Raw genomic sequence first — 26,156 nt, 5'->3', positions numbered from 1 at the left:
TTATTAGGACATTTTCACTCAAGATGTTACCTTTAAAAAGAGGTAAAGAGGTCAGTTGCACCAGCAGGTAAAGAAAAAAAAAGTATTTGTTCTTAACTTTTTATGGTACTTTTACTCAATTTCGAGCTATCCTGAGGGAAGCAATGTTCGCAAGCCAGGCTCTCTCCAAACAATGTTGTAATGACTGGTCTACAAGTGCATAGAGACACCATGGTGAAAACAGTTCAAAAATATTCAAACTGAAACTTGATAACCCATATAGATCAGCCAAATAGCCAAAATCACTAAAAGTGAGAAAATATAATTAACGAAAGCCTACATATAGAGAGCTGCTCTTTATTTGCTGGTTAGCAAGTATAGTAAAATTTAAACTACAAAACAGTCAATAGAATGTCACCCACCAGTCAGATGAAGTACGAAAAAATAAACACTTGCCACTGTTTTCTGGTACTGCAGTTGCATGAATTATGAGAGCATCAGCTGGCCCTCCCTTGAGTCCTCGTACATCATTTGGCTGTTGGTATTAACAATCACAGAGGAGTACAAAAAAGCATGACAAGAGTGCAAACTTTGTCAAACTTAAAAATACACATACAGGTACTTAAACGGCATTGCTAGAGGCATGACTTCAGTCACAGACAACATTGCAATCTAAAGCATGTCTCCTTAAAACAGTACGTTGCCAGAGTAAACAGATGAAGATGCATCATTGACATGCATGTGTAGAGCAGGCTGCACCAGTGATCTTGTCATTGGTCATGCTCTGCTTGGTGTAACTGTTTGAAGCGGGCCGAGAGCTACACAGTGAAAGCGATACACTCCCGCAAAATAGTGCTGACAGAGCTAAGCTATGCGAGATGGTGGAACCAGTGAGCTCGGAAGGAAAACTTAAGTTTGCTAAATAGCGTTGAAAGCATTAGTGCTCTGGCTGTTTGGCAATACAGTTGACTCTCGTTACAATGGACCCTGATAATCCGACAAAAAAATATGTTTTACCCAAAGTCCATAATATCGGAAATGCCTCCCTTCTGAAAATTTCATCGTGACGTCTAACAACTTTATTGCAAAGAGTGAGTGCCGAACATAAAAAAAAAAGAGAAAGAAAGAAAGAAAGAGAGTCGTAGTTTTGCCCAAAAGGCAAAGCATTGATTGTGATAGCAAATTAAGCAAGATAAGTGCGGCAGCAGCAGCGAGTGAATTGACCTTTGTGCTGTCTATCGCTTCAATGCAAGCTATACGTCAAAAGCACAGCGCGTATGAAGCTACCGTCACTGGGGGCACTGTGTCCACATTGCAGATCGCTCTCAAGATATGGTGCCCACGCCGTAAGCAACAGCAGCCGCCGGAGTAGAACCCCCTTTTCTCTCTCACCCCCCTCCAGTGCCTTGTGCAAAAGAAGACGGCGCGTTTCTGCCCCGCCTTCCTCCTTCACGCATGCAATATTGAGCTGTGACCGCCGGCTGACCCTCGCAAGTCATTTGTCAGCCTGTGTCGACACGGCAAAAGTACGTTTCATATGCCCGATGTTGAAAAAATTGCCGCTTATTTCGTCCGCTGTAGCCGATAGTCCGTCGCAGCGCAGTCCGTTAAAAGCGAACTTCGTTGCATTAATAAAATACGTAGAACAAACTAACGCTGAAAGATGGTCCATTATGTCCAAAAGTGTTGTATGGGGGTCCATTGTAACAAGTATAGACTGTATACATTATGGATATACTACCGAAGAACAGGTTAACAAAAGACTGTTGTTTGTACGCTTCATCCCTATCTTGATCTGTTTTGCACATTCAGTATATTCATAAACTGCATTCTTTTTCCCATTAAAATGCATTGTAATGTCATGAGGCAATGCTACCAGGAGCTGGTTCCCTACCAGGAGAAGGACAATACTTGCAGATCACAGTTATACACCATATTTGTAACACAATGAAAAGATATCAAGAAAAAAGAAAAAAAAACAGGCTCACATTATCACCAAAGATCAAGTGATCGCTGACATCTTGCAGATCAATCAAGCTCTCTCCATTCTCATCAGGCAGGGCATCTTCAATAGCTTTTAAAGGCTGAGGGGTGCTGGCAAAGACAACGTCCAGATGAAACACAGGCAGTATATTTGTTCTGCTTTATCACTTCATGATTTGTACAATACAGTAGCTTCCTAGAAAACTGCAAGGAGCTTGCACATAGAAAATGCCCACATATCCAAACCACATATAGGACAGTGGGACGTACATGTCCCACTTTTTATGCTTGCAAAAACACTTCTCAGTGGTAATGGGATGCATGCATCCCGACATCAGAATGGCTTTTCATCTGATAATCATCCTGAACATGAGCGGTAGATGGCAAAATGGTGTACAAGAGTCATAAATATTGTTCTCACTGCCTGTATGCATCACAGATTTTTCCAATGTTTGATTATGCGTAGAATCACGATAAGTTGCTTCTTTTTCCAACACTTAGACAAACAATGAGCACCGTTTTTGTGTGCTGATGTGACAAGCAGTACATAAAGTACGTTGGAATGCATAAAGGGTTGCATAAAGAGTTGCATAAAAATTTGTACATAATAGAAATTAAATGTTTCCCTTCCATAGAATTCTGAATAGTGATGTACAGTAAACCCCTCGCTCGAAGCTGGAAAAAAAAAAAAGAAGAAGAAAAGGTAATTATTTCAACAGAAGCGGAGTTTTGAGATAAGTGAAATCGTGAAGCTAGAAGCTTGCTGGCCGTGCACAGACCACATGGAGCCTTTTTAAAATGCCGCCAGTAACATTCTCGGTCACTTTTGCATGCATCGGTGCCAGACACGTCGGCTTCTACGGGGAACAGAGTTACTGACACTGTTCTAAGACAACGTGCTTGGCACAGAGTCAAGACAATTGATCCTAATGCAATATTTGAAGCCAGTCATCTGAGCATAACCAGTTCCAGACATCCAAATAGCTGACACTGCTACTTTCTGCATCATAATGAATTCCAGACAATTTCACTTCGAGAACCGAAACTTAACAGCGAAAGAGTGCAATTGTCACGCTTCTAGCAGACGCCCATCAGTGATGCAGCATTTGCACCTAACCATTGCGCAAGCATCCTCATCAAGCCGCAATCTCGCTGAAATGCTGCGGGCTCACATGATGGCTTCTATTGGATGCAGCGCATAGGCTGACCGCAGCTGCTCAAAAGTGTTGATCATCTTGCTCAAGGTCACGATTAATACACTGTGACCCCACTGATGTGTCATTGATAGTGACCTAAATTGGAGGAAAAAAAAAAAAAGACTCCCAGCTCCCTGCTGCTGCATGAGGCCACAAAAAAGTGGCAGCGAGGAGCTGAGCAAATGCGCGCGAGTGGTGATAAACAGAAAGAAGGGGGAAAGTGGCCCAATGCAGTGTCTGGCTTGGCTAGCAAGCTGCCACTGAGTGAGAAGCGAGTGGAAGCGAACCTGTTGACGCTTCCTTGTTGCCTTTCCCTGGTATTTTTGAAGGTGAGATTTCGAGATATCTGGAGTCAGGTGTAATAACTTTTGAAGTTAAGGGGTGAAAAACACATCGGTTGACACCGCATTGACACCGCGGCCAAAAGAAAATTTAGACTTAACCAGTATTTTGAGATATCAGAGTTCAAGTTAATGAGGTGTGATTTTGAAGGGCTTATTAAAACATTACTTAACATTTTCTCTATGCCTGTAAACACAACCATGGTTAGAAAAGCCATTCTGACGTCTGACTCGCAATGGTTCTTTGTAAGTTTTATCAATGTCATCACCATTACGTGTCACTTTACAGCCCCCAATTTTTTTTTTTTCGAGCCACAACAGTTTCTGTGAGCACAAAGGCCACTAAATGAACGGGGGGTATAAAAATGCGTTTAAATGCGTCCAGGAACACTAGTAGACAGTACCATCAGGTTAACAATGCACCAGAAGTATGACACTGCACAACATCAACTGACCATCCCTGCATTAACCATTGTCTGCACCACCAAAGACTTACTAGATATACTGGTATGTCAGTGGCTGCCAAAATACCATGTGCAAGGTATGACAATACAGTTAAAAAAAAAAAAGATAAAATTCTTGAGTGACATAAATGTAAATGTTAATTAATAAGCCAGACAAGAATGCAAATGTCTAATGGCAGGCCCCAGCGTGGCCCAAGATAAATTGAACCCAAAGCAAGTGAAACGCATGAACTGGAAGGCTATCTTAATGACAAAAACCATGGCAGTCAGCATTTCGAGCAGTACCTGTAGAGATATGTAGAGATGAAGGAACCCACGTAAGTAGGCTTTTGTCTTCCATCTACTTTTTTAATATTGCCTCACAGTTCATGTGCTCTTCACTTGCTTTGGGTTCGGTTTGTCCTGAGCCACCCTTAGTACTACAACATGGCGTGTTTCTTTCCAAGAACGGAATGGCATGAAAGGGAAGAACAGAAGGTTCTCATGCAGAATATTTCATGTTAACTGCACTGAAATATAGAAGCATGCACTTAGTTAACTAGCTCAGTTCAGGGTTGTTGCTGTAGGTTTCTTATAAAGTAATGCTCCTTTCTTTTTTATGCTAATGACTGCACAAAATGTTTTTTTAATATGTACATAATATTGCAAATAATGGGAGAATTATTCTTGCAGCACACACATCCTATAGAACCTAAATTTTTATTCTAGATGACAATAGGGTTATAAATAATCACTCCGAACCTACCGTCCATGTTTAGTGCACTATGTGTTGGACATTCTGAGCATTCCTAGGAGAGAAAATATTGCTGTCACATTAGCTCAGTACATCAAAACAGTTATCAATGAAACCGACAACATTGATAAATTAAGATCATATATGGCACTCGCGGACACCAGTGGTCTGTAACAATGGCCATGTTGCATACCCAAAGCACTTTTGCTCTCTCTAAATTGATAATACATACAGCCAAACCCACTTATAACAATATTCAGGTGCCACAAAAATTCCACTGAATAGCCGGGTTGCATGAAAAAATCAAAATAGGGGGGATGGCAGAGCTGTTGTGAGAAAACTAGTATGGCGGGGAGGCTAGTGCCCCTCTCCACCACCTTCCTCCATCTGGCTGCTGATTGTGTTTAACTGCTTCCTGGGTGCTTTCATTGCGTGTAACAAGCTGTAGCTGTTGGCGTTGAAGAATGGCACTGCTATAACAACTGCAAAGAGGGGTAACGGGTGGCAAGCGTTATGCAAGCTCTGCCGAGGCATCACTTTGGTGGCCCCAAAAGGAGCCTTTTAAAAAATGCGAGGAGGTTGCCACGACAGCCTGTTAGCTTGAGAAATCCAGAAGAAATGCTGAGGCGAGATCGCCACAAGCATCTCGCCACATACTTCTCACTGGCTTGCAAGAGAAAACATTATGTCTGTCAGCCTTGCAGGCTTTAAACTTTACGTGAAGCTTGCCGACATCCTTCTCTAAGGCATCCAGGTGCTCCACGTAGTGCAGTGGAAGGTTCCTCGCAAAAATGAAGCACCGGAAGGACTGAATCATCTGCCGGGCCTTCTGTGAGGACAACGTTGAGGCAGCCTGCCCTACCGTGTCATCGCAGTCGTCGTCCTCGTCGCTATCTGATGCAAGCATGTTCGCAACGATAGCCTTATCGGTTAGAAGCACTTAGTTTCCAAATCTATGGCCATGCGCTTTCATTTCGCCGGCAACTTTGTGCCTTGTTGATGATTAGCGGGCGGATCAGCCATCGTCCGTTTCGGCAGCGAGTCAAACAAGGATGGGAAACCAGATAGCCAAGAACGATTTTGACACAACCAACAAAGACAAATGGGAGAAATTAAGCTGTTCGCAGAACTGTGCTGAATGAGGAGCCAGTGAGCAATCTGGGAGCAGCACAGTTGGCACGGTCCATTCGTGATTCAGAGGGTGGCGCGGTGTAGAGCTATGGGCGCAGCCCATTCGTGTTCGGCGGGATGGAAGGGCAACGGGAGAGAGGCACGTGGTGAAGGCTAGAAAATGAGCACGCAGCGGCTGTTGGGGCAGCGGGCCATTGTTCAGCGGCTCAAATTTCTCGTTTTCATTTTTTCTTTTCAAGGATTTCGCATTTCACTACCATTCAGCACGAACACCCAGGAGTCAGACTTTATCGTTATAACCAATAATGCGGCATTGGGGCATTGTAGTAAGCGAGTATTTCACCATGGAAAACATACACAAGTTGACGGTGCAGCAGCTTCTCACAGTTATAGCCAATATATTGTTAAAACCGGTATCATTATAAGTGGGTTAGACTATTGCTCATTGCCCACCTTGGAATCATGCATGAATCTGAGGATTTAAAGGCACTTACTCTAAGCAGGTCCCTGAACCAAGAGACGCATAGGACTGGCGCGTAGGCAACATGAGACTATCTTGGACACCCAAGGAACTACTCTGTAAGCACCAAAAACAAACCAAAATTGTAACTTTGTTCAACAGTAGTATCCAGGTGAGAAAATGAGACAAGAGTACAGCATGCTACTGAAAATAAAATCCAGATGTTTGCTGGTGACCCATAAGTGAAGTTCTGAAGTCTCTCAAGTTAAGAAGACAAAGCATTAACAGAGTGGCGCAGCTATTGAAATGCATGTACGAATCTGGGAAGGCGCGTATGAATAAATAAAGACAAATAAACAGAATTTTTATAACATAACTAATCTCATCTGCTTGTAAGTTAAAAGAAAAGTAAATTTATAAAAGCTGGCAAATGTACTTGATAACTACACATTGTATATCTAATACTAGCAGTAGTGTGGCCGTTCTGATTTAGTAGGTTGCCATAACTAAAGTTCAGTTTCCTCAGCTTTTATTGTTCCAAAACATGGCATACATTTTCCGGTTTTTATTTCCATCAGAAAATTCAGTTTTTTTTTGTGAATATATTTTTGCAGATGAAATTTAACCTGCCTTTTCCGGTTGATAATATCTCGCATCAAGCTTACGATTTTTTTTTTTCCTGGTGAATATCTGCGTAACTAATTTTGTTGATGCTGAAATGTGCTACATAACTGAAGATCTCGCTCTTCAACACTGTAATTCCATTTAATACACAGCACAATTAAGTTATTTAGAAGCAGTCTAGCAAGGGCACAATGCCATGCGGTGACATGATTATGCAGAAATTAGGGCCGAGTGCACTTGAAGTTTGAACAAAAATTGAATAAGACAATTTATAACATTATGCACATTCAGAGCTCTGACAAATAATATAAGAAAAATGATTAAGGATTAAGAAGATATGATCCTGCATTATCATCAGTGAACTTGGCCAGTTCTGCAAGAGTGCAAATTTGGGCTGGTTTATATTACATGTTGTTGAATAAAGTAACAGTGCATGGGACAGAACAAACGTACTGAATGGACAGTGCTTCATCGCTTCATTCCGTTTGTCCTATCTCATGCATTGTTACTCAATTTGCCCAGTTCACCACTTTAGTTACTGGAGCATGAAGGCCGCAAGGATGTGGGCTAGGACTCTCCTGATCCCCCTGCATACAACCCCCCCCCCCCCCCCGCCCCCTTCCATGCTTCTCATTTTTGTCACAGCCACAGGAAAAATGGATGCAAATAAGAAAACAGCAAAGATTGCTTGGGTGGCAGGTAGACACGTCACATTAACTTTACAGGCTCTTTGTATTGGAGCACATGCAGCATGGCAGCTACATGGGAATCAATGTCTTGGCTCTCTGGCAAATTTACTTTCACTGACCCTTTTCAGTTAAAGCCGAATTCAGATAGAAATTTGGCAAGCTTTTGTTGTTTTTGTTTACATCAAAAACACAGAATACCAGCTATAATTAAACTTCTGTTGCAGAACTACTGTGCTGTTAACTTGGCATTTAAAAAAACTTGAATGAAGACTGCAATTCGCAGCAATTTAAGTGAAGCACCGAGACCTCAAAAACATTTTGTGAGTACTAATACAATTTTCCTTAAGGGGGTGTCGTTATTAGGTATTTTTTAAGGTCTAACAGCTTAGCAACAATCCGCCTTTTGTGACGCCGAACTGCGCATGCGCAGCACCCTAGCGGCTGATGACCGAAGCAATTTGGCAGGCGCATGGCCGGAGTCGACTCTCTCCTCCATGTGAGTGGAGTACAGCCGTGGCAGGCGCTGCACTTGTCAGTGGAATAGGGCACCAGCCATTTCTCTTAGACTTTTACGGACTGGCACGTATCTGAGCCTTCTCCGGGAGTGCGGGTCGCGATACCCCAAGTTCAGCAAAGTAGTGGGACTTGCGTGCATGGCCCCGCTCTACACAAGCAAATCCTGGCTGTGCGGCATGTCTGTGACCGGGCCGGTGGGCTAGACCTGCCAGTCCTGACGCGGGACTTGCCGGGTATGCGACGAGTTCGTGTCCTCGCCGGAACTTCAATAAAGTTGTTTCACACGCCAGCCTTGCCATTCTCGCTGCCGCATGCATGCAACGCCTTTCTAGCATTATTGCCATCGAAATTTTGCGTGATGCCAATGACGTGTCTTGTTTACGGCCGCACCTCTCGTGACCATCCCAGCAAGGCAATGCGGATTTTCCGATTTCTGTCGGTAAAATGCGATCGACAGCGCCGTAAAGCCTGGATTAGGACTGCACTTTGTGACAGGTATGTATCGGCATAGTCAGTTTACCTCTCTGTTTTTGTGATTACTGACTCATACGAATAATCTCGACGAAGATGCAAATGTATATTTTTATATGCTTGCGAAACAAGCGATCTCTGAGCTCGCGTGACCTGGCTGAGTGAAATAAAAGTGTTTTCTTTTTTTCTATCGTCTCTGTGCCTCCGTCGCTAGAACACCATCATTTCGCAACTTCACTGTGTGCACACTTGCAGCTTTATAAACGCTCAGCTTATGCTCGTGATGTCGGCGTAGTTAGCCAAGCTCACCTGCATTGCCGGGCTGGCGTAGGAAACAGCGTGCACTGTGGAAGTAGCTGCTAGTGCTTGTTAGCAATCGTTGCTAGTTGTCATTTCATCATTCTTGTCGGCAGCAAGTAATATTTACTTGCTGCCGGGAAGATATAATGTCATTCGAATCGAATGGCATTCGCATATAATCCCATTAATCGGGATTTACACAGGAAATTTTAATGTCATACGAATGGAATGACATTTGTCATTGAATGAGTTACGGGAACTCATTCATATTCGATTTTGAACCGAATGTATACTCTTGACTCCAGATAGACGACAGCGACACACAATGCAAAAAATTAATCCGTGCATCAGCTAAGTCAGAAGATATTTTTTTAGACTTATAAAAAAGAATAATTATTTTTGCCGCGATGATATTTTCACCATGGGCTCTGCTCAAGCTCTATTACTCTTTGCACCAGGAGCCAGTTGCGGTGGTCGGCCATATTGGATGTCGGCCGTATTGGATGAGAATTGGATGTGTTGTTCGAAGTGCTTTTAGTTGTGAATAATTGGCATCCAAATGTTTTCGTCCGTTTTAAAAGTACTCGCAAAAGTTCTTAGACGCGTTTAATAGGCACAAAATTTCTTTGAATTTCACACATTTTTTCCAGATCGTCATTGCTATCATTTGCGAATGCCATTACATTTTACTGCGTAGCACCGTGCGCAAGAGACCAAATGGCATTCGATTCGAATGACAATAAATCTTCCCGTGTGATAGGAGTATTAATTACTGTGTAACTGACACATTTCAGGAGCGTCTATGCTGTCGCCCAGACCTCTGGACTTCATATTGACATGTGTACTGGTTTATCTTTTTCGGGTGACCGCTTTTCACCGTCAAACAAATGTAATCGCTCAATGCGGGACGCGCCCGTATGTATTGGAAGTTTCTCTAATGTTATCTATCGTTCTATCCGCTGTCTGTTGTCGCCGAACCTTGTGTAATCTGATTGCATGTATGCGCGACGTGAATGCTGTAGAACTTTCTGGAAGACATGCAGGCATCAGCGATTACTTTTGAACGTTCGATGGCTCATGAATAAAAGCTGACGCACTTGACCCACTCATCAGATTTCGCCCATTGCCGACTGTGTTCGTCGCTGTCGTTTTGCTTTAAGTGCAGCCTGTTTTTGTGGGAACAGGTTCGGCCAACAAAGTTAGTTTCGCCATTCACATTATTGCTACTGTGTTCTTTGCCATCACTACTACGTGTCAATTAATAGTGACGCTGTTTGTGCACACGCACCAGTTCAAAAAAAGGACGCGGTCGACCGCTACGTTCGCACCACGGCACGTTCCAAGAGAAAGACCGACGCCCCACAAACTGAAGCTATAACCGATTTTGGCCATTCTGACCATCGTTTTTTTTTGCATTTTTGTAGATGTACACACACTTTATGTGGGTAAACAGCATATGCAACATGGCATTTTGTTGGCCTCCCCACTGCCTGCGTATGTATGTGTGTGTGTGTGTGTGTGTGTGTGTGTGTGTGTGTGTTTATATATGTATATATATGCACCTAGCACCATGGCACACCATAAAGCAAGACATGCAGTGGTGAAACGTGATATTTGCCCTAAGAACTACACCTCATGCCCTATTCGAGTCATGTGTTTTTGTGCTTACTCATACTGCTTTGTTACTTATTCACTTTACGCCACAGATGCAGTGGTTTCAGGCCAAGGAAGAGCTTGTAAAGCGATGCCGAAGCTCTTCCAGCTGTTCGTCACGCTGAAGAAACCTCCGGGTACAAAGCATTCACCAGCGGGCTCTATGGCTACCTGACGATTGCAAAATATGACGGCGCGGAACATGTTGTTTCGGTCTTGTCTCACACGTTGCTTGCTGCTTCTTTGGTCGCGAGTCTTGCGTGGGGCGGCTGTCGCTTATCGCAGCGGCGCCTGCCAAATTGTTTCTCGTGGCCACCGCACGATGGCGCCACAATGCATCGCAAAAGGCGGATTGCCTGTTCCAGATAGTTAAGTTCTGCCTCTTCAGCTGAACTACATATGAAGGAGCAGGCATAACAAACATCATGAATTACAATGTGAAAATAACTCATTTTTAATTACTTAAGGGCCATACTGCAAATGGAAAAAACTTTTCACATGGGTTGCCACGTGGCAAGACTATGAACTATAAGTGAGAAGACATGTTTCATGCAAACACTGCCCAACAGACACACAAAAAATGAAAGCCCATTAGGGACTCCACATGTTAATTCATTTAAATGAATGTAAAGCTGCTAATTTAGCCATTCAAGTCCTGCTAAAATCTGTACAGCTGAGTGTTATTTCTTATAAAAAAGGAACTTTGTCCCAGACATGACGGCATGGGCTTAAAACAAAGTAAACAAACATGTCTTGCTATAGAAACTGTCTAAAACATTACCAGAAATATAGCCCACAATGAAACTTGCATAAACAGCCAGGTTTGCAAGAAAGAAATTTGAAGCCCAAAAAGTTTAGTACAGTAGAACCTCATCCATTATGTATGTTGCAGTTAGATCTTTTCGACTCCTATACTCTGAAATGCCAGTCCTGTTTAGTTTTCATAGGGCCATGTGTATTACCTTTTAGTTTTTTCCAGTTTGTTACATTTCCCTTCACGGTCGTTACATACAATGGGCAAGGACAAACACTTGCAGGATTTGATGCTGACAGAAATGCTAATGATGTGCAATACATTGACAATGGCAAGAAGTCTGCTGAAGAGGTGCAGGGAGCTTGAGGATACTATGGTATAAATAGGAGCCCTCATTGCTTATTGTGAGCACTATGTGTACTGTCTGCCATTCTCAACGTAGCTCGTGACATCAAAAACAAAGAAGCGAATGAAGGCACCTGTCACCTCATACCCATGCAAGTTTGTGGACACTGTCATGCCCTTTGATACCTTGTGCGGTTACTATGGTATACGTGGTGTTGTGTAAAGTGAGAAAGGGCTGCATGTGTTCAAAACAAGGCTGTGATTGTAGCGATAATGCTACACTCTTCTTCGTCGTCTCCAAGGCCACCATCATCGTCCTCCTTTTCCCACATTACCAACTGTGATATCATCGAACATTACACCCATACGGTAGATGGAAATCACAAGCTTCATTTAGTGTGATTCACGGCAATGATGCCACCCCCCCAACCCTTCCCCAAAAGTTCATCTGTCGCGTAGCGATAGCAGGTTTTGTATGTAGTGTGTTTTTCGTAGTTTGCATTCAATTCACGTCTGAGAGCAGCATTCTTCCTCATCTGTAGTGCTGTCGCAAGCATTATTGGATATTACGTTTTTCCAAGTCATATGCTCTTTTTCTGTGGTCCCTGAAAAAGAAAAACCTTGGGCTGTTAAACATAAAGCTATTCCAATCTGTTTTTATTGTGATATCAATCATATGGACACTTCAGGCGCATTTCTGCTGTCTGCATAACCGTGATACTCCATATAAAGTCCAGGGGCGATAGCACCGTCGCTGCGCCATATGCTGTATGTTCGAGTGAAAGCGTGCAAGGGTGAACCAATGATGCCGGCACAATCTTGCATGTGCAAGGGAGGAAGGCAGGGTGGATGTGCACCGTCTTTTGTTACATGCAAGGCACCAAGGGGAGAGGGTATACTACTCCGGCAGTTGCTGGGTATGGCGCAGCCGTGTGGACCCTATCTTGAAAGTGATCTGCGACGGAAACAGTGTGAGAGCTGATAGCTTTATGTGCACTGTGTTTTCACTGCTTAGTTCGGGTTGAAGCGAGAGGCAGCACAAAGGTCAATTTGCTTGCTGCTGCTGCCGCGCTTCCTCACTCCAGCGTTTTGACAGCATGTTTCCGTGGTCATTGAGTGAGATGTGTTCATGTCTGCTTGTGTCCGCGAGACACCAGGCTTGTTAATTTAGTTAGTAAGCAAATGTTTACAACTTTATACGGCCGACAAACCTACTATCTTTATTTTGTACAGCTGTCGACTAATTTACTATCGCCATCGATGTTTCGCCTTTCGGGCTAAAGTGCGAATCTTTATGCGAAATCCGCCATTAAGACAAAATGGCTCAGGCCTTGGCCATATGGGCATAAAAACAAATTGCAATAGTTTTGCGTAATACCGACCCTGGGGACAGAGATGCCCACTCGCTGAAGGCGCTTCCCTAATATCAAGTTCGCTTGCAGCGCCGTAAGCCTACTTTTTGTTGTTTTGCGCCTCAGCTATAGGGTGCACCGTGCCGCTCGGCCCACTGAACTGTACTCTCGGACGCTCTAAATACAGCTGTCGAAGTGGCTGTGAGTGCGCCAACCACTTGCTGGAAGCACTGAAAAGTCCAGTGTTATAAGAGTGAAAATTCTGTGTGGGAGGTGCCATCGTGTGGTGTGCGGAATGGGAACGGCTGCACTCTTTTTTGGAGAACGAATCTGCTCGCTGTTCGCGGCCACTGCCGGAGCACACATGCCGAAGCAACTCTAGCTCAGCGTGGTGCAATTTCCATCAATTTTCTGTGTTTGGCGCAATTTGGCACAGGAATTTGCATCTGTATCAAAATAGCGCAATTGGTGCAAGAGTCCCACCCCTGATGTAATCTTTTGAGGGCTGAGCCTGCCAGGTTGGGTTGCCAGCTGAGCACATGGTGCAAAACAGTGGTGCGGCTCTGATGAATGCTTACACAAAATTCTGTCAGCATTGCATGTCAAGTGTGCCTTCCATCTTTAGCAAAGATAAGGCAGCCATGGACGGCACTGTGTTCAGAGCATGCTTACCCTGTTCTTCTTGGGCGGCAGAGCAGGTGGAGAACTCAGTTCAAAAGGTGCTGCCAAAGTTGCATCTAGCAGAGAGCTGCTAAGGAACTCATCACTTCCCAGGCTAGCAAAAGACAACTGCACTTGCTTGTAGTGTGCAGCTTGGTACGTGAACAGACGACCACTGTTGAAAAAATCCTGCTGCTCTGCAGGCTGTGAGTAGCTGCCAAATGTCTGGATGTACTCCTGAACTGCACCACAAGTATCATAAGGAAAGCACATATGTACTGATTGAAGATAAAAGCAACAAGCATGTTATGCAAGGTGCCCGTCACATGCCTGCTAGAAATAAATTATGACAGAGGCAACAAAGAAATGTGCATCCAATGCAATTCCTACAAAGCATTACACTCTAAAAAAAGTTTGCACCTTTTGGGGTGTATATCTGCCACAGAACAATAATCGTCATCTGCCTTGATGCGTTTCCTTTCTTGAAAACGCCACGCCCGCTACTTTGCTGTCGGGAATGCTATGTCATGCTGATAACGCGCATGCCGTTCGTTACTGGAAAGTACCGGGCTCGCAGCGTTAAAGAAAGGAAACACATCAAGGCAGATGACAATTACTGCTGTGTGGCAGATATACACCCCAAAGGGTGCAAACTTTTTTTAGAGTGTAATATGCAGAAAAATCAAACAGGTCATCCGGACAATGACTTGAGACATGAAGCCATATATGAAACAAAGAAGATTAAAAATAAGAGGGCTAGTCAGTAAATATCTAGAGATTGCCCTTAACACCTGAACAAGAAAGCCCCTAAACTTAACAAAAATATAACCATTCCGAAGTGTAATATACGTGTTGGCATCTTGGAATGTTTCTAAATTCTGGGGTCTGCTGTTTTCATATGATGTGTTATTAAAGGAGCCATTGAGCCAGGTGCCCCTAGAGAAATCTTATATGATCATAAGATTTCCCATGGATAAAGGTTTAAAGCCTTCAAAGTTCATTGCCAACCACTAGGAGAACAGTTCATAAACAGAATAGCCAGCTTTAAAATGTGAGAGCCATGATTCCATTAAGATGACATCTGAAAAGGTGTCATGCTTGCAGCAGTGCTAAATGCATGCAGGCAATGCTACAGGTGTTGTGGGCCCACAAGAGAGCCATAAATGACGATCCCGTGTGTGTGTGTGTGTGTGTGTGTGTGTACGTGTGTGTATTAAAGAAGGGAAAAAAAAAGAAAAGATGAAGAAAGAAAGAAAGAAAGAAATAATGAACGAATGAATTATGAAGTACAGGAGTACATTCACAAGAAACACGCAGGTTTGATCAGTGGAAGCACCATACTGCAGCAAATCAATGTTAGGTCTAGCCCAATGTGACCATGGAAAATGTGCAGTTAATTGAGCAATTAAATGTGCTTTGTGCTGCTGTAGCGACCCTACACACCTACTTTGCTTTATGATAGTTTCCTCTTTTGGCCATGTGAAAGAGTGTTTTTGAGCTCCATATTTTTGAATGGTTAAATTATTTGGGAAGCTCCCTAATGGTTCAGAAAACAACCTACAGAAATCAATGCTGCCAGAAGAAAGCACACAGACAGATGGAGAGAATATGTTAGCAAGCATTTATGTCAAGAAATGGTACAAGAAATAAGCAACTTTTCTTTCAATAGTTTCAAAGATATTTACTGTTACAAAGTTATTTGCAGTTGACATTTTCCATTTTCATAATAATATACAACTACACATGCTTGTTCTGGTGAAATTGTCAGGTGTGCACAGAACTTTCCCTACACGCAATACTTCAATAGAAGTGGAGGGATCTTATGACAGTTACTGTAGTGTCAGAAAAACCCTCCATGATATAGGGAGCATATAAAAGTATGTTAAAGATAATTTTATGCTTTGTCTAAATGCTTCCAAAAATTTGAATAGCGTTTCCACACTGCATTTCATGGGTTCTATGGCCACTTAAAATGCATGTACCTACCACATATGTAGTAATCACCAATTGCGAACAAGGTATTGACGGTATTTATTACAGTAGGTGCTACCAAAGCTGTGTGATGACTTATGCACTCTTCAATGTTACCTTGGCTTGGCTAGCTAGCTTCACTCAAGCTTGAGGGGGGGGGGGGGGGGGGGGGCGAGGAAGCACTGAATATGCTCAAGCTCACAAAACGATCCAAGCCTTAGAACACACAAATTTAGTTTGGAGTCCACCACAAACAATATCAAATCAACCAACTTGAACACCTTCAGAAATTAGCAGCAGCGTTAATTTACTCCGCCTATTCATGAATGCAATCCATAATGAAACTGCTTGTTGCAAGGACACGCACACACTCCTCTACTGCACAGCGAAAAACAACTTCTTTAAAGGGCCCCTCACCAGGCCCCACAGCAAATTTTGGTTATATGCTGCAAGTTGTTATGTGTCCTCTGGGGAGTGCTCTGCAGCAAAAATTTTTCAAATCGGCTCATTAATAGCCGAGATAGAAATATTGCAGTGCCGCAAACCCACGATTTCAGGAGGCAAGCTCCAGTGCCTAGCAAGACACTCTCTCCACTTGCCCTATCTACCTCTGCAAGCGAAATTCCTTCCCTGCCTTCTCCCATGCCGGACCTCGAGGATCTTTTTTTCTCCTTGTTTTCTCCTACCGTCCCTCTCCGGGCGGATTCGCCGCGAGTGAAGAGGGAAACGGCGTTCGAATTGAAATTTCAGGCCTTTCCGCGGCGCGTAACAATGTAATTCTTTGCAAACACGATCGTTGGCGCGCATTGTATGCTCTGCGCTTGTCAGCTCAAAATGGCCAGACCTGGTGAGGGGCCCTTTATGACATGGACCTGATGTTTACATAATGCAAAATAGAAGTGAGGCGTGCAGACAGGACACAAGAGTAGAGAAGTGGACAACACGAACGCCGTTCGTGTTGTCCACTTCTCTACTCTTGTGTCCTGTCTGCACGCCTCACTTCTATTTTCGGCGTTCGTGTTGTGTTGTTCTTCTTCGGCGTTCGTGTTGTCCACTTCTCTACTCTTGTGTCCTGTCTGCACGCCTCACTTCTATTTTGCATTATGAATCCTTACCAACTAGCTCAGCTTTCTGTCGTTCTAAGCTGATGTTTACTAAGTGAAATGAAATGAGGCTGCGCTGAAAATACATCTGTGCTGAGAACCCTCTGTGAAATCAATCTGTGCTCCAATGTGGAACTATGCAACACTCTTAGAAATGTTTACTTGGATGCACCTGTTTGCTAAGCACGTAGTCGTGGTATTGATTCTCAGCCAATACAGCTGCATTCCAAAGGTTGGCAGAATTCAAAAACACTCGTCTAGTACTTTCATTTAGGTACACACTAAAGAAATATGAGCCAAGAAATCTGCATGGTCAAAATTAATCTGTATGTCTTACCACAAGTTGGTGTGCTAGTTGATTAAGCATTCTTTATGGTGCAGTACGTGAGACGGGGACACAACAATGAAATGAACAATGCCCATGAGGTGTCTTTCCCGTTCTTTTGTCCCCTCTCTGTCCTGCACTGCAGCCTGTTCTTGTTGCTCAGCTGTTGCTCTGAGACATTAAAATCAATCAATTAATCAATCAACCAATCAATCAAGTGCTTACTCATTTTTTTCTTTGGAGGAAGGGGCGGTGGTCGGCCATCCTCAGCTGCAGCAGAGATATTTGTTGAAGAGGCATTTGTCAGCTGGCCATGTTGTGGGCATGACGGCTCGTGGCCAATCACCTTGCAGCCCATCATATCTGTGGTTTGTGTGGTATGCCAGTGTTCATTTTTCCATCTTTCACCATCTGCCAAATCCTGAAAACACAAATGTTCACAGTTCTTAATGAAATGAAGCCTTTTTATGTTGGGTGCTGATAAATTTATACATCAGCAACCGTATTATGCCCTTTACACCATGCACACATGAAGCTAGGTTCAGATGCTCAATGTAGCAGTCTGTAGGGTCTAGTGCTGTCTCGTATAAACTCTGCTTTCTTGCATAATATGCTTCCCTTGATTTACAGCAATTTGACAATGGCCAATGCTGGAGCAGTTGCCAGGCGGCCTCTCCTTCACATGTTATTAAGGCTCAGAGTTGAATGAAAGGGGAAATTGCCATCCACCTGAACATAACACAAAGCTACAAAGGAAGCCCATACAGGTTTCTCAGAAAGAAGTGCTCTTCCTTTCATGTGAGATCACAGCACAATTTGCGCATTTGTCCAGCCACATGACTTGACACTGAATCACACCTTCAAACCCTTCTTATGTTGTGCTTGTATCCATGACTGTTCACAAATTTAAGCTCACCCACACAAAATGCCAATGCACATCCAAGCATGTTAAGGCAGAGGGCACAAGAAAAAAAAAGGAATAATTCATTTTACAAATTCAACAAGTCTTTCGAGTCACTAAGTGTGTTGCAATGCTTACCCATGACTTACACTAGACAAACTAATCCATTTTACATGGTTCACTCAAGTTTAATACAGCCTAGACCACTTATAACATAAGTCGCTGGAGTCGCAAATTTCCGCACTATAAGTGGTACCGCACTTCAGTTAAACCTAAATATAACTAAGTAGGTAAAGTCGACAATTTGCTTCGTTATATTAAAATTTCGTTGTATTGAAATTTGACCTTTTATGCAAATAAGTACAGTAACCGATTGATTTTTCCTACACGGAAGGGGGCCGCAGAATTTCCCGAATTATCGGGCAATCGAAAAAAGCAAATTTGAATGAGAAAACTATTTATTTCTATGAACTCTTCACGTTGATGAAATCTTCACATAGGTGGTACGAATTAAGCGAACCCAGCCACGCTTTTGCATGCACTCCGCCCCCGCAGCTGATAGCGTCGCCTGCACTGGAACGACACTATCATGAAAAGCGCTGGTAGTGCGGAGCAAATGCTTCATCTGCCACTGGCTTTAACGGGTCTCCGAAACTCGAGAGTATGCAACCTTCAATACTAAACACACAGGAGGACAGCTTACATGACGCGATGCCATCTCGGCATGCCCACTCTTTGCAAAAGCGGCAGATTATCTCTAAAGCAGGGTGCGCGGCTGTGTATGCACTCAGCCGCACTTACAGCCATGCGTAGCCACAACTGAGATGCGCGCCAGAAATCGCGATGCGTGCCAGCTTACAGCACCACCCTCTGCCCAGCACCGCCTCGCCCCGCCTCGCCCCGCCCCGCCCCGCCCCGCCCTGCCCCGCCCTGCCCCGCCCCGCGTGTGCGCGCGCGCTTGATCGTGTTATCACGAGCTCGTTCCCCTACCCCTCTTTCCCTTTGCTTGCACAGGGAGGCGGCACTCATGCGTAAAGCCACCATCTTTCTTTCTCACTGTCGCACGCCTTCACTCCCATATAAAGCACAAAGTGCGCAGGGCACGATAGGATCTTATCGCACTTGAACTTTATACGAAACATGATGCTGCTTCACTTCAGCGGTCACTTGCGTAGCACTGCATGCGATTTGAGAGCTGCGTTTGCAAGCAGCCGCTTGTAATTATTTGACCATCTGCATTCACGACGGTTTCTATCTGTTGTCTCTGCATTCCTTTGCAGCGGTAGTGAAATATTGTTATACTGAAATCGCCTACAAACATACTTCGTTATATTGGGGTTCTAATTACATGGTGTTCTATGGACAAGAGGTTATGAAAAGTTAAATACTTCATTATATTGAGAATTTCGTTATATTGATGTTCGTTATATCAAGGTTTAACTGTATAACCACAACATTTTTCATGCCTGTGCACTTGCAAAATGTGTAGATCAAGCAGCTGCATGTATCAGGAATCAAAGCATTGGACTGGGATGTGCCCTCACTTTTGTTAGGGAGATTGTTTTTCCATTTTCCAAGTGCCCACACAGCCACTGTGAAGCATTTAATTGACTCTGAACCAAACCGAAATTGAGGCCGCCGACGAGATGAGGCTGGTTAGGCCTAGACAGCAGGGTGTCGGGCAGTATGCCGTCGTGGGAGGCTCACCCTTGATAGAGATTCATACCCGTAGTTGAATACACATTGATCTGGCACGAGATCCCATGCACAGGCTGCACCAACAGCAATGCGCGTGATGCGGGGTTTGTGGGCATCAACCGGCAACTACCCCAAATGTGGACTGAAGAATTTTGCATGTGCACATATACTGGTAGGAGTGGGAAAAACTCGCTTGTGTAACATTCCAAACTGACAAATTTGTGGAAAAGTTTAAAACTGATAGCATCGGGGTGTCAAGGTCGCACATGCAGTATCTGCACTTTGTGATGACGCACATCACGCCAGGCGAACGTTAAATGCACTCCCGGCCTCGAATGTTTTTCTGTGGTGCTGGAGCTGTAAAAAGCAACAAATTGATTTTACCGCTGAAATTTGTTCTTCCGGACTGCCCGATAATTCAGACATTTTTGCAACCCCTACCCATGTCAGAAAAAAATCTGTCGACAATATTTATTTTCTGCACACAAACGGAAAAGCCAGAGAGACACTGCACATGCATTTGGTGCGTACCACGTGCATGGCCAGAGCAAAACGCTTCTCCATTACCAAGGTAACTCTGCAGACTCATTTTTTTCTCTCTCTCTCTCCTGAGCTCCTTGCTCGCGTGCCCCACGTCTAGATCTAATCCTCTGAATTGCCTGTCGCTCTCCCTTTGGCCAGCACACCTTCTTCTCGAAGCATGCTCGCTGCCTTGCTTGTCTGTAGGATTTTCTGGCAAGCACATTTCGTCTCGCACAGCTGCACTATAAGCGGCAGGCGGATACATTGAGTTCTATGGGAAGTTAAACGGGAGGATGTGCAAGGCACAGCTGACAGAAAAAGACAAGAAGGGAATGACGAGGACAAGCGCTGACTTCCAACTGAACTTTATTACCAAAGAACACATATTGTGATCATGTGCACGAGGGTATATATGTGTGTTCTTAGTAATAAAGTTCAGTGGAAAGTCAGCGCTTGTCCTCATCATTACTTTTTCGTCTTTGTCCTCCGTGCTGTCCACATCGTAATGAAACATACCAACTAGCCCATTTCACACCTTGCTTCAGTTAAACGGGAGTAGGGAAAGACTATTATATCCAGTCCTGCACTAAAGCGGTTATGTTATAAGTGGTATGAGCTGTAGTTCAATATTGAGGCTTAATGAAGATATACAGGAAAGAAGCTTAAACTACAAGACATATTTCACCGAAGTTCATGGAAGAAATCATTCAGCATAAAAAAATTTGCAGCCATTCTACTCTGAATGTGGGCTACCAGCAGAGCTGTAAAAAAGACAAAGCACATGACTGAGTGCAAAAGTTTACTTATTTTGGGGCTTTTCACTTGCACGTCTGTAGAAAGCTCTGCGAACATGCACAATCACTACTAATAGCGGCTCAACCAGTCAAGGTGTCCAAATTGAAACGTGTCAAGCGTCTCAAGATGCAAGAAGTTCACAAGGGTGTTCTATGCTGCTTGTTGATGCATGCGTCTGTGACAATGATTTCAATGTCAGGCTTCTGTGCTAGAGGACCTGTGTTTGAATCCTACTGGTAGATTATTTTAATAATGTTTATTTGAATAGATCCTGACTGGGAGCTTACCACTATCACTGAAAAGAAAGGTGTACAATCACTGCATTCTACCGGTGCCAACATATGGGATCGAAACTTAGAAGTCGACAAAGAAGCTCGAGAAGAAGTTAAGGACTGCACAAAGAGCAATGGAATGAAAAATGTTAGGCGTAACGTTAAAGGGGCCCTGAAACACTTTTTATCGAAGTGGAGAAAGGCATTTGAAGTAGAAAAAGGCTATTTCAGAAATAGTTTGCCACGAAAAGTACTCAAATGCATTCAGCAGAAGCAGAGTTATTGGCAATCAAAAACAGCCTTCACTACGCTCCCGTTCCTTCTTCAAAGCCTTGCACTGCAAAGGCTACAGCGCAGTGGGGCGTGCCCACAACGCTCCACCTTCTAAATGTCACCATGGCGTGCAGTTCAAATTTAATTTTGGATGTTAATGTAGACGCCACAGCTTCTGCCACTGGCGCCTACAACGTGCTTAACATAAGTCAAACGCAGTTGTCCTCAGCGAGCTGCAGTGCACTTAGCCAGTGCACTCGTGGTGGCACCCCGCGGTGGCTGCAGTATCTACGCCATACAGCTGACCGCAGCTTTATGTCAGCTATAGGCCAATAGCAGCCATCTAAGGAAATGATGAAATAAAGCGTGAAGAAGAGAGCGAGGACAGGGCTTTCTGTTGAGAAGAGAGCGTTAGAGAAAAAGGCAACTTAGTGATCCGCTTGCGAGCTCCACGCAGCGCGTACGACAGCAAAACTTGGCTGAGATGTTCACAGCAGTATATGCTACTTGCGGACTAGGTTATTTTACCAAGCCCAAGGGGTGCTTCAAGGCCCCCTTAAGAGACAGGAAGAGAGCAGTGTGGATCAAAAAGCAAACAGGGATAGCCAACATTCTAAATGACATTAAGACAAACGAATGTACCTGGGCAGGCCATGAAATGCACAAGATGAATAACCGGTGGACCATTAGAGTTACAGAATGGGTGCCAAGAGAAGGGAAGTGCAGTCGAGGACAGCAGAAAACTAGGTGGGGTGATGAAATCAGGAAATTCGCAGCAACAAGTTGGAATCAGTTGGCGCAGGACAGGGGTAATTGGAGAACGCAGAGAGAGGCCTTCGTCTTGCAGTGGACATAAAGACAGGCCGATGATGAATTATTTATTACACAGTACTTTGTTGAAAATGCCAAATTTACATAGTTGAAGCGACGTTTAAAGCCAGAAGGACGAAGGTTAGGCAAATACATGTATTTCCCATAATTTCCATGCTGGCTGAACTGCCCCAATTGCGGCTCCTGTAGACACTAGCACCAGAGTTACCGCTAGTAATTATTGTATGAAACTATGTATTGGGTGGTTTCTTAGCTTTTCCTCTTATTACGCCAGAGTCAGCCCATGTCGTACTGGTTTGCATAGCCTCCTCATACAGGACGCAGGAGTTTTGAGGAACGGATATTGAAAAATGTATGGGATGATAGATGTATACAGCTCCGCTGTAACTGAACAAAAGAAGGGAAAAAATGTAATGCATGGAAACAGCCAATTAACATGACAAGTGAACAGTGAAACAGTAAAACCTTGGTATAGGAAACATCTATTTAACAGCAGAAGAGCCCGCATTTGGGCTGGTTGGGTCATGATTACGAGCAGTAAACAGTGCTAAACAACAAGACAAAGAGAGGGACACAGACAACAGCGCTGACTAACAACCAAGTCTCTTTATTCTTTCAGTCAGCACATATACCTTACTCCACAACTATCTCAAAGCACAGAATCAATAGAATTCAGCAGGTGCAGGGGCAAAAAGTACAATGAATGTGATAGGAAAGCAATCTCTTTCAGGAGAGAAATGGAGGGAAGGCTTACACATGCTTTGCCGCTATTATGAATGTGGAAAGCTTCGGAAACAAGATGTGCGCGGTCATTGTGGTATTTTGACAGATAGGTCACATCTTTAAAAGACGGCTTGCAATCGCATTCATTGCAATGCACTGATAATTGACTATCCCTAGCTTGTTTTTGAACTTTGAATGTTCGCACATGTGGTCATTCATGTACCGCCCCGTTTGACCGATATAACAACGCTTGCATGAAAGAGGAATCTTATAAAACACAGAGTCACAACAGTCAACAGTGAACCTCTGCCTGTGCTGATTTTTACAGCTTTTTTTGTTGTTCTCAGTCACCCAATTGACTTGATGGCACAGGCTACCTAACTTATTTCTGGCAGTGAACAGCAACCTAATGCCTGCCCTGCTGACAACCTTTTTGAGATTATGCACAACCTGGTGCCCATATGGGATAACATATTTTGGGGTTATGCTCCTCGGTCTCATAAGAGCCTTCTTCCCTTTTCCTCCGCGCTCTCAAAGATAGTTAAGTGTGGTATTGCGAGATCTTGCATGAAGGCGGTCCTCATGAGGTCTTGTGACCACCAAGTAGATGCAAGCTTCGAATTGCAAGTAGCCAGGCAAACGAGGCAGTGCATCAATGACCGCATGCGCGAACACTCAAACAAAGTTCAAAAATGAGCAAGATATAGTCAGTTATCACTGCATTGCAAACGAATGTGGCTGCAAGCTGTCTTTTAAAGATGTGACCTATCTGTCAAAATAGCACGATGACTGCGCACGTCTTATTTCCGAAGCTTTCCACATTCATAATAGCGGCGAAGCATGTGTAAGCCTGATCTTGGATTGTAGCGCGAAGTGAACACGGACACAGAAAGGAGCAGACAGGACGAGCGCTAACTCTCAACTAAATTTTTATTAAAACGAAGGCTCTCAACTAAATTTTTATTAAAACGAAGAACACACACACACACACACACACACACACACACACACACACGCACGCACGCACGCACACACACACACACACACAAACACAAACACACACACATATATAGGTGATTGCAAAAACCGCAGCGTAAGAATGCGACAAGGTAAAAACCATAGTTAAATATATCAGGAGGTATGGAAGTCAAAGAAGGAAACCCAAAAAAAAGATTACTTCAGATTAGTACACGTATTGTGAAGGTACTGTGAACACAGGTGTGAACTAGGGTGTGTCCGTGTTCCCTTCGCGCTACAATCCAAGATCACGTTACCATACCAACTCGCCCGACTTTCTATCCTTTTGCATGTGTAAGCCTTCCCTCTATTTCTCTCCTTCCGAAAAAGATTGCCTTCCTATCGCATTAACTGCAATTTTTGCTCCTGTGCATACTGAATTCTGTTGATTCTGTGCTTTGAGATAGTGGTGGAGTATATACCGTATTTACTCGCATAATGATGATCGCACTTTTTGTCAGAAAAAATCGACGCAAATTTAGGGGTGCGATCATTACACGAGTTAAATTTCCCGCAGAAAGAATTTTTTTTTTCATCCCGCATTTTCTGCGGAATGACAACAGGTTAACAAATAGGCGGCTGCCGCTGCATGTAGTGCGGGACACCAAAACAAAAATGGCGGCCGGCACAGCAAGCCGAACATGATTTTTTTTTCTTCTCGTGAGTACATTACGTGCATTGAAACAGTTTTTTCCGTATCAGTAATGAATAGTATCGTTAATATCGGCAAGTTTATGGCAATAACGTAGCCATGTCCACTTTGAGAGCACAGAAACAGATGGGTGCACTTAGCTGCCAGTGACATAGGAACACAAGGTGGGCAGGCTGTGGAAACTGCGGCATTTGTCTTCAATACTATCCTAATATGGCACGTTTCCGCTAAGGGTGGGCAAATAGCTGTGTTACAAGCGTCTGCATATGAACAGGGTACACTTCTGACGTATCAGTGTAAACGTGGCTGCTATGGTTGCCGCTCGCGATTTGTTGCGTGCTCACGAGTGCAGACGAGAAGAATCGAAAGGCGCCTTCTTTGTTGTTGTTGTTGTTGACAACAACCATTATAAAGCCTATGCATAATAAAGGCAACTTTGGTTGTAGCTTTTTTTTTTGTCATGGAAGTGCAGAAAGTGATGAAAGGAATGAAATAGGGCATCTGCTTAAGAATGTTTGGTGCGTGCAGACCGCTTGGTTTGTCTGGAAGAGTCATTTGCGTAGCATTTGGCAGATGGTAAGCGTGATCATTATTAGCTAGACTTGGCACACGACATATCGTTGCGGCAAGTTCGGGGTGCGATCATTACACAGGAAATAAAAGAAAGCAGATTTTGATGACAACATTCAGGGGTGCGATCAATAGGCGAGTAAATACGGTATATGCTGACTGGAAGAATAAAGACACTTGGTTGTTAGTCAGCGCTGTTGTCTGTGTTCCTCTCTTTGTCCTGTTGTTTAGCACTGTTTACTGCTCGTAATCTACTTAACAAAATTATTTTGAAAATATTCTTTTTTAATTAAGCAAATTATTAAAAAAATAAATAGCGCTATTGAAGACCACAATTTTTGCCATTGATGTTATTTTGCTTAAAAGTTTTGGTTTAACTAAGTCCTCACACACCATATGTATGCAATGGGATGCTCATAACACACACACCTGTGGACACAAAGGTTGGAACAGACCACTTGCACGTATACTTGAACGTACAAACATTATCGGGAAGTATATGCACACAGCTAGCTTTCAAGCAAAACACAGCACTAATGCACCACCTGCTGTTCCAGTACTAGAATGACATGAGACATGCTCCTTATGCACGCCACGAGTGAGCAGCTTGGTGATATGGTTGATGGAAAAGAAGGCAGGAGTGTTGCTACAGTGTATTACCATCACAGCATGATCTTGAAGCATGGCCATAAAATATAGGCATTTCTTTACTGCAGGTAGTGCAAGAAAAGTCATTTCTTTCTTTTGCTATCTTTGATAAAGCCGAAAGTGTAATTGCTGAAAAAAGTATTTTTGTTTCCTTAGTTACTGCCAGTAGCAACAAGAAAGAATCTTTGTTTTGTGGCCACCAGC

General features: G+C 43.6%; 1 protein-coding gene across 2 annotated transcripts in view; it reads right to left on the bottom strand.

The window, feature by feature from the left end:
- Nucleotides 1–26,156, bottom strand: part of LOC135906055 (rap guanine nucleotide exchange factor 1-like) — a 141,286-nt gene that overhangs the window by 54,427 nt on the left and 60,703 nt on the right. For both annotated transcript variants that reach the window (XM_065437203.2, XM_065437205.2), the window contains 5 exons: nt 17,276–17,471; nt 13,664–13,893; nt 6,322–6,404; nt 1,968–2,073; nt 436–514 (listed from right to left, as the gene is read on the bottom strand). In XM_065437203.2, coding sequence (XP_065293275.1) covers nt 436–514; nt 1,968–2,073; nt 6,322–6,404; nt 13,664–13,893; nt 17,276–17,471 — 694 coding nt within the window. The remainder of the gene's footprint in view (nt 1–435; nt 515–1,967; nt 2,074–6,321; nt 6,405–13,663; nt 13,894–17,275; nt 17,472–26,156) is intronic.

This window comes from Dermacentor albipictus, chromosome 1, assembly GCF_038994185.2.
Source record: "Dermacentor albipictus isolate Rhodes 1998 colony chromosome 1, USDA_Dalb.pri_finalv2, whole genome shotgun sequence".
Classification (NCBI taxonomy): Eukaryota; Metazoa; Arthropoda; class Arachnida; order Ixodida; family Ixodidae; genus Dermacentor; species Dermacentor albipictus.
This window is presented reverse-complemented; position numbering and strand designations above follow the sequence as displayed.